This window comes from Canis aureus, chromosome 6 (assembly GCF_053574225.1).
Source record: "Canis aureus isolate CA01 chromosome 6, VMU_Caureus_v.1.0, whole genome shotgun sequence".
Taxonomy (NCBI): domain Eukaryota; kingdom Metazoa; phylum Chordata; class Mammalia; order Carnivora; family Canidae; genus Canis; species Canis aureus.
This window is the reverse complement of record NC_135616.1, coordinates 64,906,206-64,921,619: the sequence shown is the minus strand read 5'-3', so window position 1 is coordinate 64,921,619 and position 15,414 is coordinate 64,906,206. Positions and strand designations below refer to the sequence as shown.

The window sequence follows — 15,414 nt, the reverse complement described above, 5'->3', positions numbered from 1 at the left end:
CTGAGCCCATGTATTAGGCCATTAGAGGCCTACTCACAGAATGGGTCCCTAACTGAGTTTAGAGTCCAATTTGGAGATATACACATACACCCCCTAACAGAAACAGTTTCTCTCCTTAAGTATTTCTGAAAATGGAAACAAGCTCTCTCACTTCCCTTTCCAAAGAAACATTAGATCAAACCAAAAGAACACACATCAAAGTGAGTACAATTACCTACCAGCCCTTGACCATCTGGAGCTCTACAGGCTCCTCCTTGGTGAAGAAGCCAAGCCTACTGTAGGTGATCTTGAGTACACAGGCTGGAATAGGATTGAGGAGGTGTCAAGGTTTCAGTGAAAGTGTACAGGAGCCACCATATTGAAATCTGTGATTCTAATGCAGGCTGTTGCCCACTAGGTTTATTTCCAGTTTCCAACCTGTGATTTGGAAGTGTGATTGGGAGCTCTTTCCTGGTTGCTTGCATTAGCAGGATGGACATTATTGGTCAAAAATCTGAGTTCATATGCAAACAAAGCTGCTGCTGATGGTTCCTGCATCTCAGAGCTTATCCCAAGTGGTGACGGGCTGGTGGAAGCAGCCAGGAGCCAGTTCTAAATGGTCAGGAATGTCTGAGGCGTAGACATTTCAAGTTGCGCTGGTCAAGCCCACGTAAGTGAGGGTGTTGAGATAGATTATCTGGGCAGATAACTTGCCCATCCTCCCTTTAGGTGAAAACAACCTAAATTTGGTCCTGTTGTGCATTCAGGGAGCCTCCCTGCTCAGCAAGACAGAGGCCATAATTTGGCATTTGAGCAGGTGGGGCAGGGAGAGCAAGGTTAAAATACCAGGAGCCATCAAGGAGGGAGTCTGCTCTCTTTAAAGCAGGTCTTCCCAATGGCTGGCTCAGCTGTCATTTGCATGTTGTGAGCAGTGATCACCTGTGCATTCTTTGCTTTTATCTCTCTTGTTCCTATTACCTGTGATAACTACCTTTTGATTTTTTTTTTGTTTTTATATGCATCAGATTGATTTTTTTGTTTGTTTGTCAAGGAATACAATAAGATGAAAAAGATGTTAATAAGATTGAAATGAAACTTAATTCTCTGGCCCCATCCACAAAATGTAAATGGAAGCTAACTAGTACTTTTTGTTCTTGGCGATGTAACTGTGGGTTCTGTGATATTTAATACCTGCTAGCCATAGCCACAGTTTTCCTTTGGATTTTCACTCTCCATCCCCCATCATCCTCACCTGCATTTTGATTGAGAACAGGTCACTTTATATGATGCGTGTGAGTCAGTTTCTAGATTTTAAAATCAATGTGATTTTAACGAAACGAGCCCTTTTTTTTAAGAGCCCCTTTTTAAAAAAATATATTATTTATTCATTCATGAGAGACACAGAGAAAGAGGTAGAGACATAGGCAGAAGGAGAAGCAGGCTACCAGTGGGGAGCCCGATGCGGGACTCCATCCCAGGACCCCAGGATCACAACCTGAGCCAAAAGCAGATGCTCAACCACTGAGCCACCCAGGTACACTTATTGCCTTAAGTGTCAGAGCCTTACAAGTTCGTTGCTCTTCAAACTGCCCAGTGCATGCAGATCACAAGGGGATCCCCTCACAATGCAGATTTTGGCTGGGTAGGTGTATGAGGCTGGGGACTCCGCATTTCTTACAAACTCCCCAGAGGCCTATGCTGCTCTTCCACAGACCATGTTTTGAGAGGCAGAGATAACAAAATTCCTCTCCAATGTTAATCTTCTTTGATTTAAGTCTAGCAAATAAAATTGAAGCTTTCATTGACTGTCACAAATATTAAGTGCTAAAATTCTTAAATTATTAAGATCAAATTTTCCTATCTTGTAAGCTTAAAAAATGATTGCTTCTCACCAAGTGGAAAATGTGAAATTCTCATTTAACCATGGCCCCAATCATCATTCTTCCCCAAAAGGGTAAAAGATCTACTAAGTAATTACTTTTTAAATATTACTTGTAGGGATGCGTAAATGTAAAACCTTTGCTGACAAGTAATGGTGTGTTGCTCACCTAAGTGAGGCACATACAGATAATAGAAAAATCACTAGACTCAAAAAAAGCAAGGAAAAAAGAAAACAAACAAGGAAAAATCCAGGGGTTATTTAGAGTAAGCTAAGAATTTTACAAACTAGGTAGGTGGACTTTTTTTTTTTTTAATTCAATTTAGTTAACATAGAGTATATTATTAGTTTCAGGGGTAGAATTTAGTGATTCATCAGTTGCATATAACACCCAGGGCTCATGACATAAGGTGCCCTCCTTAATGCCCATCACCCAGCTACCCCATCCCCCTACACACCTCCCCTCCAACAACCCTCAGTTTGTTTCCTTAGTTCAGCATCTTTTATGGTTTGCTTCCCTCTCAATTTTCATCTTATTTTACTTTTCCTTCCCTTCCCCTCTGTTCATCTATTTTGTTTCTTAAACTCCACATAGGAGTGAAATTATATGGTATTTGTCTTTTTCTGACTGACTTATTTTGCTTAGTATAATACGGCTGGGTGGACTTTTAATAACTATTAACAAAAGAGAGCCACTTATAGATTTGAGGATTGGTTGAATAATAATCTAAAGACTAAATATACATTATTTTTACCTTTTTTTCCCCATGTCCTTTAGAGAAATCAACTTTTCAGTCATTGGTCAGTATGTGGATTATCTTGTGGAAGAACAGGGAGTGAAGAATATTTTTGGTGAGTCATCTTTAGAGATTTCTCTACATATCTCTAGTCCACTCCTTAGAAAGTAGCTGTCACCTGGTTACTAGTTAGGGAGTCACAGTGTCTTGTGTCATAAGTTATGATTGAGCCTAGCTAAGCTAAGTAAAATTTGGGAATCTGTAGACTCATCAATTTTAGACCTGGAAAATACCTCAAGAGATTATCTAATTTGGTGGTATACCTTCAAAACAGATAAGGTATTGTTTTTATCCCAACTTAAAGAAGAAAATTTATGGCTCAGATGTATTATTTATAGTGCCTAGAGGCACTTAGCCAAGAAATGGTAGAGTAACAGCAAAATCCAGACCGCTGTCTCTTAAGAATGAGCTTTATTGTGTCTTCACCCAGACCTTTCATACAATAAATGTAGAAAGGCTCTAAATTCAGAACACAAAAGAGTCACAGGTCCAGCATTACCCTCATTTATGTCATAGACAATAGAAATTTTAAAAATCAGACCTTGAACATTTTAGGACTGAGAACTATACTTACCTATGATTGAGTTGCCCCTTGCCTAGTGTTCTGGGTGCTTGGCCCCTTAAACTGGACACTATAGCTTTTTCTCAAGCTACTATTCTACCAACAGGGGCCCCTCAAGGACTGGAAGTACAAGGTCATAATCAAGGCAGATTAAAACTGCAAAAAGGTGTTCAGGGCACATGTCAAAACCAGAATCTGATTACAGAATCATTTGGTGTCCCCCTACAACTGCAAGCCATGGTCAGGGAAGACGGATTCTTATTCTCCAAAGGGCCACAGATCTCCCCTGGGTATAGGGAAGAAGCAGGAACATTTCTACTAGTAGAGCATACTTGAAGTGTCTCAAGAGCCCAAAAGAGTGATAAAAACACTCTTTCCTACTCTCACCCCTGCTTCTCTACCCCAGCTGAGTGCTCAGTATTTGGAGATCCAAAATGCTGCCATATGCATTAGGCCCCAGTAATGTATCCTAGTGCCATTTGCATACTTTCTGTGGTCCATTAAGAGATTATTGTATTAGAAGGGAAAGTTTTGGAAACACACAGTTCTGGTTTCAAATTTAGTGATTCAGAAACTCATCTTTTTCATCTGTAAATGAGAAGCATCGTTTATACTTTGCAGGGTTGTTGTGAGGATAAGTAACCACGCAAGAATGCTTAAACAAGAAATATTAATATCCTTGGTGTTTTCTTATGAATTACCATGGCAAGATTGTCCTAGAATCTGCTCATCACGTAAAACTATAACCTGAGGTCATTGTAGACCTGTAGTATGCACCACTGTCCTTGTAACTCCCACTTATGCCCCTTTGACATCCCAGTACTGGGCAGTGTTGGTTTTCCTGCCATTCAAGCCCAAATAATAGAACTGGGAGGTGTGTTTGGAGGGTTGCCTAAAATGAGGATAGTTATCTAAGTCTGTATTCAAGTACTTGCTATCTGTCCCTGATAGCAAGGACAGATATGTAATTACAAGTCATAATTCACCTGCCCGCTGCTTTGAACAAGGTGAAAATGGAAAAAAAAAAGTCTTAAAAAAAATTTTAGATAAAAATGGAAACATGCCATTTCCCATCCAGATTCCATCCTCTGATCTTTCCCCTTCCTCTTAAGCAGGGAGTTCTGACTTCAGTGTTGGTGTTGGAGGAGCAAAAGGAATTGGTTGGCCCCACTAACTGTCTCTCTGTTTGGAACAGTGAATGGCACAACGGGAGAAGGCCTGTCCCTGAGTGTCTCAGAGCGTCGCCGGGTCGCAGAGGAGTGGGTGACAAAAGGGCGGAACAAGTGAGTGGCGTTACCAGGATAAAGGCACTCTTCAAGAGAGCTGCCTAGAGTATGGCTGGTTTTTTTTTTAATTTTTATTTATTTATGATAGTCACACAGAGAGAGGGAGAGAGAGAGAGGCAGAGACATAGGCAGAGGGAGAAGCAGGCTCCATGCACCGGGAGCCCAACGTGGGATTCGATCCCGGGTCTCCAGGATCGCGCCCTGGGCCAAAGGCAGGCGCTAAACCGCTGCGCCACCCAGGGATCCCGAGTATGGCTCTTTTCTGATGACACAGCCTCCCACCTTCTGGTCAGAGGTCAGGCTCAAGGCATGAGGATCTTGGCACTTTGGCGAGGAGCTGAGGCAGAGGAGCGCCCCTCCTTTCTGGGTGTAAGGGCAGCCTGACTGTATGGCCCACCTGGCTCCCAGAAGGCCTATCTAGAAGCTGGAAGCTGCCCCTTATCTATTGACAAAGCCAATCCCCTGGGTTACTCATCCTTGAACTGAGGGGATGAGAAGGGGGAGTGCTGATGAAAGACTGCTGTCCCCTTGCCCTTCTGAACAGCTCCTGCCCCTTCCCCTCTCGGGATGAGTACTTGATGCTTCTTTCAGCCCTTGCTTCCCTACATCTCTGTGCATATGACTTAGCATGCTCTTTTTGGTGCTTCCTTTTATAGTCTTAGGGAACTTTTGGTATCCTTTAAACTTCAGTGTAATGGTATATTTTTGTTATAATGCTCAATTCATGCCATGGTAAACAAATAGGACAGGATCAGTTCAGTAAGCACACTCAATTCACCAAGAAACAAAGAAATTGTTGTCTGTGATGTTGTGTGTTCCGCACTGTGCTGGCACTGGGGGAGATGAAACCATGTTTCTGCCTTCAGCTTGCTTGCCATCCAATGGTGATGTCAGATCATGAAATGTAACACTGATTCTTCTGATAAATAGCATAAACAGGGATGAGAGAAGGCAGTGAGAGATGTTGCCTTAGATGGAGGCGAAGATCAGAGGTAAGTGCCAAGTGAGCCTAGAGCAGATATTGTCAGTGTGAAGCCCATGACCTCCTTGGGGATCCCTAAAGGGCTTCAGAGTACCTCGAGTACTCTGAGACCGTATGCAAGGCTGAGTGCATGTCCACAGAGACAGTTTCTGGTGATGCATTGGCTTTCAGCTCATTTCCAGTCAGATTGTGGGCCCCAAAAGATAAAGACCATGGACAGAGAAATGAGGAATGTTAAGGATCAACATTAAGAAAAGCACCAGAAATGGTGCAGCAAGGATTCAAACAGTGCCTGGCATGTAGCAAGTATTATACAGGAATTCATTGTAATCATTTGCAGTAGATGCTGTGTTCATCATCAAATTTGTTATAAATGTTGGATGTTGTGCAAGTCCTCAGGTGGAGGGCTGAGAAGACCACTTGGTTTGAGGTGACTGATGACCTCAGAGAGAATGGAGCCAGTCGGGTTGTTGAAATAGACGCAGTGTGCAGTGAACTGTGGATTGGCTGCAGAAGTGCAGGGGGGGGGGGCATGAGTACAGCTCATTCTCAGAACATTTTCTGGTGAAGGAAAGGAGAGATGGAGTGGTAGGTTAAGGAGGAGGAAGCAAGATTAAAAGAAGGGTAGTTTGTTTTAAAGTGGGGAAGTCTTGAGCATGTTTCTCTGCTGAAAAGACATTGTTATGGGAGAAGAGCTTAAGAGAGAGAAGACAGCTGATACCTTTGAGAAGGTCTAGGGGGTGGCAGGTTGAAACAAAACCAAAGATAGAGTAACTTCAGAGGACACCTGGAAAGAAAGCATAAATGAGGATGTGGCTAAGCATAGAGGTACACAAGAGGAAAAGTGTGGCAGTCTGTGTATGAAATGTCTATACTTCTGGTGTGTTGTAAGTGAGGACATCAACCCTGCAGGAACAAGGAGTTGGGTTGGAATCAAGAGCTTGAGAATAGTCCAGATTTGAAGTAGCCACTGCGGGGAATTGGAAGGGAAGTAAGTCATGATGACCGGAAGGCTTTTTGGAGCCTCGTTCTCTTAAATTGGGAAAGGACAGGTTGGTATGAAAGCCATAGGATGGTTTTCTGTAGCAGCACCTAGCAGCAGGGGGGAAGGGGGAAGGAATGGGATGGCTCGTTTTAACCTAAGCCAGGAGAAGGAGTTTGAAAGGTTTAAGGAGATTGTGCAGAAAAGCTGCTGGTAAGAGTCCAGCAGTCAACCTTCCTTTCTCCTTTCAGAGGTCTTATACTTTAAAAATACAACCCTGAGGTTATATAGCCCTGGGTGGCTCAGTCTGTTAGGTGTCTGCCTTCAGCTCAAGCCATGATTTCGGGGTCCTGGGACCGAACACTTGGGTCATTGGGCTCCCTGTGCAGCTTAGAGTCTGCTTCTCCCTCTCCCTCTGCTTCCCCTACCCTCTCTGTTGACTCTCTCTCTCTTTCAAATAAATAAATAAAATCTTTAAAAATGCAACCCTGGGGCACCTGGATGGCTCAGCAGTTGAGCATCTGCCTTTGGCCCAGGGCATGATCCCAGGGTCCAGGATCGAGTCCCGAGTTGGGCTCTTTGCATGAAGCCTGCTTCTCCCTCTGCCTATGTCTCTGCCTCTCTCTGTGTGTCTCTCATGAGTAAATAAATAAAATATTTTTTTAAAATAAGAATAAAAATGCAAACCTAATCACATCACTTTCTTAGTGAGGGCCCATTTCACCTGAGGCACGACAAGTCAGAGTCACTGGGGACTCACTAGTGAGACCTAAACAAGAATGTTGTGTTTCCATCCCTTGAGGATGGCATGTGAGTTTTTCAGGGTCCCTCAGAAGAGTCGTTGGGATGACTGGACTCACAGCTGCGTTTTATTCATCCTATTCTGAACACCAGTGTCACTCACTGTGGCCTCTGCCCATGGGGATACATGGAGCAACCCCAAAGATGAATATTAGGGTCTCAGAGGAAACCTCTCATAAGAGGCCAAGTTCTGAGGACTTACAAGACAGGAAAAAACTTTTTACAGTGAATTCATTTCTCATATGGCTTGTTCCGGCTGTACTCTTTGAAGAACCTCTTTATTTTTATCTCCAACCAAAAATACCTCCATTTCATACCAATCTCCATGCACATATCACCATCAAATATACCATCTAAAACAATGCTTTGTCAGAGTATATCTTCAAATACTGATTAATTGATTCATGGTTTCAAAATTCCACTTGGTTGGACCTTAAATTTTACTCTCTGGATATTCTTTTTTTTTAATCCATTATTAGATTAATTTCAAATAGACCACTATAGAACTTAATAGTTTTGAGATTGAGATTAGTGAGATATTAGTTCACTGCCAAAACCAGCACAAACCTGTGTGGTGCAGCCCTTCTATGTTACTGTAAACTTCCAAGTGATCCAACAGTGTTTTCTCTTTTGCAGGTTGGATCAAGTAGTGATTCATGTAGGAGCCCTGAGCTTGAAAGAGTCACAAGAACTGGTATGTATGTAGGTCCATCTGAGAGAGACCACTCAAGGGACCTCCTTTTTCTTTTATTATTGGAGCACAGTTAACATATACAGTGTTCTATTAATTTCAGGTGAATGACATAGTGAATCAATAATTCTGTGTGTTACTCAGCACTGACCATGATAAGTGTAGTCACCATACAATGTTATTAACAACATTATTGACTACATTCTCTATGCTGTACTTTTCATCTCTGTGACTTGCTTATTTTATAACCAAAAGTTTGTGCCTCTTAAAAAAAAAAAAAAGTTTGTGCCTCTTCATCCCCTTCACCTATTTTGCCCATCCTCCCGCCTTATCCTCCTCCCCTCTGGCAGCTACCAGTGTGTTCTCTGTGTTTGAGTCTGTTTCTGGTTTTTTGTTTGTTTATATGTTCATTTGTTTGATTCCACAGAAGGGAAGGAGCTCCTTTTTTATGCTGAAGTTAAACTCAATACCGTTTTTGCTATATATTAGTTACTGTCATTGGGGAATATGAGATGTGGGGCCTCAGAACTCCCCATCCAGAAGCAGGCACAGAACCACAATGAGTAGCCCAAGGTGGTAACTCCTGGAGCAGAGTTTTGAATAGGAGACAGAGGTCCCTCTTTCTCTGAGCGAAGTAAGGGTGGGTATAGACATAGTTTAGTTTGCAAGTAACGAGAACTTGAGCCAACCTCAGTTGCTCTCAAAAGCAGAAGGTGAAGCCATTTGCTGGGCCTGAAGGAGATGGAAGATGGGGTCTAGATGTGAAGAGTGGTAAAAATTGAGAGTCGCTGCCCCGGGAGAATGAGAAGGAAAACTGAAACACAGGAAGATTGTCCACACCCATGTTAATATCAGCATTATTTTTTTAAATATTTTATTTATTTATTTATGATAGAGAAAGAAAGAGAGAGAGAGGCAGAGACACAGGCAGAGGGAGAAGCAGGCTCCATGCCGGGAGCCTGACGCGGGACTCAATCCCGAGACTCCAGGATCGCGCCCTGGGCCAAAGGCAGGCGCTAAACCACTGAGCCACCCAGGGATCCCCCTAATATCAGCATTATTTACAATAGAAAGAGGTGGAAGCAACCCAAATGCCCGTTAGTGGCCAAACAGATTAAAAAAAACAAAAACATGGTACATACATAGTATTAAAGGACAGAAATGCAACTAAGTCATTTAAAAGATCAAATTGGCTTTATTGAGTGATTCATGAATCCAGCAACAACCAGTCTAGCAAAGAGAAGGGAGCTCCATCAGGCTATGGAAAAGGAAAGGTTTTAAAGACAGAGAGGATTCAAGAAAAAAGAGATTATTAGCAAAGAACACATTGTTTTAAGCAAGGTTGCCCTCCTAAGGGGAATAGTAGAGGTCTGGCAGTAAATTTCCTAGGGCTGACCAGGATATTCCATGTGGACAGTTTAAACGTTACATTCCTGGGAGAATTGAAACTGCAGTCAGGTTAGGTATAGGTCTTGGTTTGCTGATGTAGGACCTAACATAAGTGACTCCATTTGGGTCCTGTGGTTTTCTTTTTAACAATACAATGGAATATTATCCTTAAAAATGAAGGGAATCCATCCTGTCACATGTAGTAATATAGGTGAACCTCTTTTAGAACTTTATGTTAGGGATCCCTGGGTGGCGCAGAGGTTTGGCGCCTGCCTTTGGCCCAGGGCGCAATCCTGGAGACCCGGGATCAGATCCCACGTTGGGCTCCCGGTGCATGGAGCCTGCTTCTCCCTCTGCCTGTGTCTCTGCCTCTCTCTCTGTGTGTGTGTGACTATCATAAATAAATAAAAATTTTAAAAAAAGAACTTTATGTTAAATAAGCCAGTCACCAAAAGACAAATACTAAATGATTCCTCTTAAATGAGGTATCTAAAGTAGTCAAGTTCATAAAAACAGAAAAAAGTACAATGGTGGTTACCAGGAACTAAAGGGAGAGAGAAAGAATTATATAATGGGTATGGAGTTTCAGATTTGCAAGATAAAAAGTTCTGGAGATCTGTTTCATAACAATGTGAATGTATTTAAAACTACTGAACTGTACATTTAAAAATGATTAAGGTGGTAAATTTTATGTGGTTTTGTCACATTAAAAAAAATTTTTTTTGAAATAAGCTTATATGCCCAACATAGGGCTTGAATTTATAACCCTGACATGAGGAATTACATGCTTTACCAAGCCAGCCAAGCACCCTTAACTAGTTAATTTTTTAAGAAGTACTGCTCAGAAGTGCTAAAAACCAACTGAAGCTATAAGTCATAAATTTGTCTTGCCACCATTCAACTAAGTTATAAAAATTTCTTTCTAGTTACAATCTTCTACCAGAACATGGGTTCAAGAACACAAACAATTGGATTGCTCCAGGTTTAAAGATTAGCAGATTACATGGAGCAAAGGGCAGGAATGGAAGGAGTTAAAGTTTCTGGCAGAAAAGTACCTGACCTGGTGACTTTGAGGACTTTGTGAATTGGGTAAAAAAAGAAAGATCAAAAGTATTGAGGTGTTTACCAGAAGGCCCAATACCTGGACCACTACTAAATTAACCATGTTTTCAGAATTTATATATTCTGATTCCAAAGATTACAGTGACTTGATCTAGCCCCAACATCTTCTTGATGGGTTTTGTTTGTCTTTCCGATTACTGAATTTAGAGATGGGACGTATAATACATATTCACAAAATTGCAATTCAGTACTCTTAGGCAAGCCACAGGGAAGGTATATTGCTAGATGGTTGTGTAATAAACCTAGAATCAGGACTTGGAGGCTTGATTTATCCTTCTTATGCTTGATTTGTTCTTAAAATAGACCTTTCAATTAAGGTAGTAGGATGTAGGAAATTTGTTTTCATCTCTTTTTAACTGCGTATGTGTAATATAAATTTTAAAATATTGTCATGGCATGAAAGACTGTCATCCATTGGGCTGAACACTTGAATAGTATAGAAATAATCTTAGTATAATCTCCTGCTATAGAGATAATCCCCTACTATGGGGAAAATCTTTCCAACAAGACCATAATTTGGTATCTGCTTAGCTGTAACTCCATTGGATGATATTTGAATGGGCACAGGCATCAACTGTCTTTTAGCTGTTTCCTTTTTCCTTGTTTTCAGCTAAAGTTATCCTTCTACTCTTGTCCAAAACAGAGTGTTAAACAAATGTTCAAACATATTACATCCAACTGGTGTTAATGAAATTCTACCCAATGTCACAATTGGTCTTTAGACTATATCCCGGTCTTCTCTTTGGTTCTCCTACTTCTGCAGAAAGCAAATCACATCTATTAGAGATTGATATTATTAGTTAAAGTCTCAGAGGAAAGCGTTTTTCCCTTTTAGGTTGGGAGGGGGGCATGTTCTGAAGCAGTCAGCAAATCCCTTCTATGTGCGCAGCACCATAATTAACTAACTGTACACGAGTGATTAAGATCTGACCCCTGCCTTCGGGAACTCCTTCTGTTTGAGAACAGTAGCCGTATACACTCTCTTGCAATGTAGTAGATTTAAGGTACTCTAACTTGAAATAGATAAGAATGTTTTGAAGGCCCAGCAGAAGGAAATAGTCATTTTTGGAGGGAGAATTTGAGAAAACTTCAGAATAGTGGTACGATGAATCTTCCTTTATGTGCATAATCTTTTTCTTCTGAACCTTTCTCAACTGCATTCCCAATCCATAAATTAAAATTTTTAATACACTTAGAATAAATTTTAAAATATGACTATTATATCATTGGACAGGAGAGACTCCTGGGCTGAACACTAGAAGAGAAATTATACTTGTGAGTTTCTCTATTCACAGTTATAACTTATCACAATGAACCACTCATGTCTCCTTTAGCAAAGTATTTTTGCATTCACAAAGTCTGAAGAATAAGATTAAATGCACAGGTCACCTCCACCCAGGGTCTCTACTTTGCAATTTGGGATTTTCCTGGTAATGACATTCATTATTACATTTGGCTAATTTTCTGCTATCTTGTGGTGTATCAGTTGGCAAATTTGAAATTTATTACAACTATCAGTATCTAAGCAGTAGGTGAATATAATAAATCACTTATTCCAAGATGGTTGTGATATTGTGATTTATAATAAATATATATATGGTCTTTGTCCAGTTTCTGGTGCAGAGTTCCTAACACTCTTGCAATTTTCTGTGATGAGAGCAATAAAGATGGCCTATTATGTGAATGAGGTGACTCTTAGAAAGCAGCTAAGGATGAGGGCCGGTTGCCAGGAGAACCAACCATGTGATCAGAGGATTGGAACTTTGAGTCCTACCTGACTTGCACCTCTGTGGAGAGAGGAGGGACTGAAGGTTGAATCAGTCACCAGTGGCCGGTGATTTAATCAACCATGCCTATGTAGGGAAGCCTCCATTATTTTTTTTTTAAGATTTTATTTATTTATTCATTCATGAGAGACAGAGAGAGAGAGAGAGAAGAGACACAGGCCGAGAGAGAAGCAGGCCCCAGGCAGGGAACCCAACGTGGGACTCGATCCTGGGTCTCCAGGATCACGCCCTGGGCAGAAGGCAGCGCTAAACCGCTGAGCCACCCAGGCTGCCCGGGAAGCCTCCATTAAAACCCAAAAGGGCAGGTTTCAGAGGGCTTTCAGGTTGGTCAACATGTGGAGATATAGGAAGAGTGGTGCACTCACACTTGGGAGAAGACAGAGAAGCTACAAGCCCTCTCGCCATACCTTGCTCTTGGCATTTCTTCCACCTGGCTGTTCCTGAATTATATACTCTTATAATACACTGATGGTCTAGTAAGTAAAATGTTCCTCTGAGTTCTGTGAGCCACTCTAGCAAATTAATTGACCCAAGAAAGGGATCATTAGAACCTCCAAGTCGGTGGCCAGTCAGTCAGAAGCACAGGTGATGACGTGGGCTTGTGACAGGCATCTAAAGTTCAGGGAAGTACGCTAGTCTTATAGGACTGAGCCCTTAACCCGTAATCTGATTCTGTCTCCAGGAAGATAGTATCAAAGCTGAGTAGAATTGCAGGACATGCAGCTCTTATCGGAGAATTAATTGCTTGTTGATGTGGGGAATCACTCCTCAACCTACAGACATCAGAATTGTGACCAGACCCGTAATGGTCTTTTTTCTTCTCATAAAGGCCCGACATGCAGCAGAAATTGGAGCCGATGGCATCGCTGTCATTGCACCTTTCTTTCTCAAGCCATGGAACAAAGGTAAACAGATAGTCTAAAACACACAGTGCCTTACATGGTCCACTTCTTTTTGACTTCATTCAAACTGGTTATACTGAACTTATGAAAGTAGTTGTATGGACTAATGGTGTGCAGTTGCAGCAGTACAACAGCGTCCAGAATATCTGGTCTCCCTGGATCCATGAAAGAAAAGGCTCCTTTAAGAAGGGCTTCAACTCTTTTTCCAAGTGACCTGATTAAGTCATTCACCAAGCCCCAGGTCAACCTACAGGTGCCTGTGGTTGAGTCAGGTGTCCATTCCTAGTCGAGTTGGCTGTGTAGAATGTCAGAGTCACATGGCTTGGAAATAGTCCAGCAAAGCATGACTATTTTTCTCAAAAAAGAGGAATGTAAGTGATGGGCATCTTGAGACTATGTGTTCTATTCAAGGTTGAGTGACTAATGAATTTGAGGGAGATTTCACAGAAAGATCCATTGTCTCCCAAAATACCAAGTTAATTGCTTTCTCCTTCTTGTCTGCTTTCTCTATGGAAACTATTTGTAGTTTCCAAGTATACTGAGTCTTTTTAATCCTTCTGATTAGCAAACAAAGAAATATAAATTTTGAAAGGATTGAAAACAGACAATCCATGATTGCATGCATGATTAAATAAATTCATAGCCAAATGTGATTGAATCAAAATTATTGTGAAATATCATCTATTATTGGTAGAAAATAATTGTTAACATAGGATAAGTAATTTAAATTCTGCCATTTGGGGAATTGAAGATGAACATTTTAAACGTTTTTTTCACATGGTTATAAAAATTTTACATGAATACGTTTCCCAAAAAGAGTAAAGGAAAAATAATGAGTTCTACATAATAATTTTGTCAAATATTTATCAGGGACAGAGTACATCATCACAGTATTCAGATGGAGTACCTAAGATTCTCTCTCCCACTACCCAGTATAAGCGAGTCTGCTGGATTTATTAATCCTCTACAGTAATGTCACAGTGAAAGCTTACAGAAGATGATGTTGGAAATTGCAAATCCTCAGTAAACTAGAATGAATTCTCTTCTGCTATATCTGGATTTCTCCCCAAACGGGAAAAGTGCCAACCCCTGGTTGAATTATTGTGAGATGTGCCACTATTCTTACAACTTCCCTCTTTGAGCAAATGTTTATCTTTTGTTATAGAATTTTCTCAGTTACAACTTGATGGTTCTGATCCTAATGCAAAATCCCGTGTTCACTGACCACATTTACCCCTGTGGGGTAAGAGTATAAGAGTCCTACTGATGGGCTTCTGGCTTTTATAAGAGTATTCCGTGAGCTTCTCTTATTATGTGTCATGCCAGTTTTTTAATGGTATTTTAGTACAGTAGGAAAGCAATCATCTTACTTTGGCCTTTCTACAGAAAAGTAAAATAAAACTTTGAATGAAGCGAGTTGCAAAGACATTGCAGTAACAATCTCAGGGATGGTAAGCGTGATAGAGAATTTTCAGCTCCTGAGAGGGATGGTTGCAGTTCAATAGACGGTTAATTTTTTACCAGGGAAAGCCATTGTTTTATACTTGTTCACATCATGGCTTTTCCTGCTATTCTTTCAGATGTCTTGATTAATTTCCTAAAGGAGGTGGCTGCTGCCGCCCCAGCATTGCCATTTTATTACTATCACATTCCGGCCTTGACAGGGGTAAAGAGTAAGTACCACTCCATGTTTCTCTCAATGTTTCTTTCCCTCCATCTCTCACATCTTACCATTTCACTAAGAAACTCCCACTACATTTCACTCCACCTCATGTCACAAACATAAAACTGGTCACCAGATGGTTCCAATTGGCTCCAAAATAAGTCAGTCTTATCAAAAATAAGTCACTCTCAGGCAGCCCCGGTGGCACAGCAGTTTAGCGCCACCTGCAGCCTGGGGTGTGATCCTGGAGACTGGGGATCGAATCCCACGTCGGGCTCCCTGCATGGAGCCTGCTTCTTCCTCTGCTTGTGTCTCTCCCTCTCTCTCTCTCTCTCTCTCTCTCTGAATAAATAAGTAATCTTTAAAAAAAATAAAGCAAAATGGGCTCCTCTTTAAAAAAAAAAAAAATAAGGGGCAGCCCTGGTAGCTCAGCGGTTTAGCACCGCCTTCAGCCCAGGGTGGGATCCTGGAGACCCGGGATCAAGTCCCATGTCAGGCTCCCTGCATGGAGCCTGCTTCTCCCTCTGCCTGTGTCTCTGCCTCTCTCTCTCTCTCTCTCTCTCTCTCTCTCTCTCTCTCTCTCTCTCTCTCT

At 41.4% G+C, this 15,414-nt stretch overlaps 1 protein-coding gene across 4 annotated transcripts in view; it reads left to right on the top strand.

Annotated features, from left to right (window-relative positions):
* The window catches only part of NPL (N-acetylneuraminate pyruvate lyase), a 37,100-nt gene that overhangs the window by 11,228 nt on the left and 10,458 nt on the right, over positions 1-15,414 (top strand). For all 4 annotated transcript variants that reach the window (XM_077902000.1, XM_077901999.1, XM_077902001.1 and 1 more), the window contains exons 4-8: positions 2,637-2,710; positions 4,413-4,500; positions 7,905-7,962; positions 13,087-13,162; positions 14,740-14,832. In XM_077902000.1, coding sequence (XP_077758126.1) covers positions 2,637-2,710; positions 4,413-4,500; positions 7,905-7,962; positions 13,087-13,162; positions 14,740-14,832 — 389 coding nt within the window. The remainder of the gene's footprint in view (positions 1-2,636; positions 2,711-4,412; positions 4,501-7,904; positions 7,963-13,086; positions 13,163-14,739; positions 14,833-15,414) is intronic.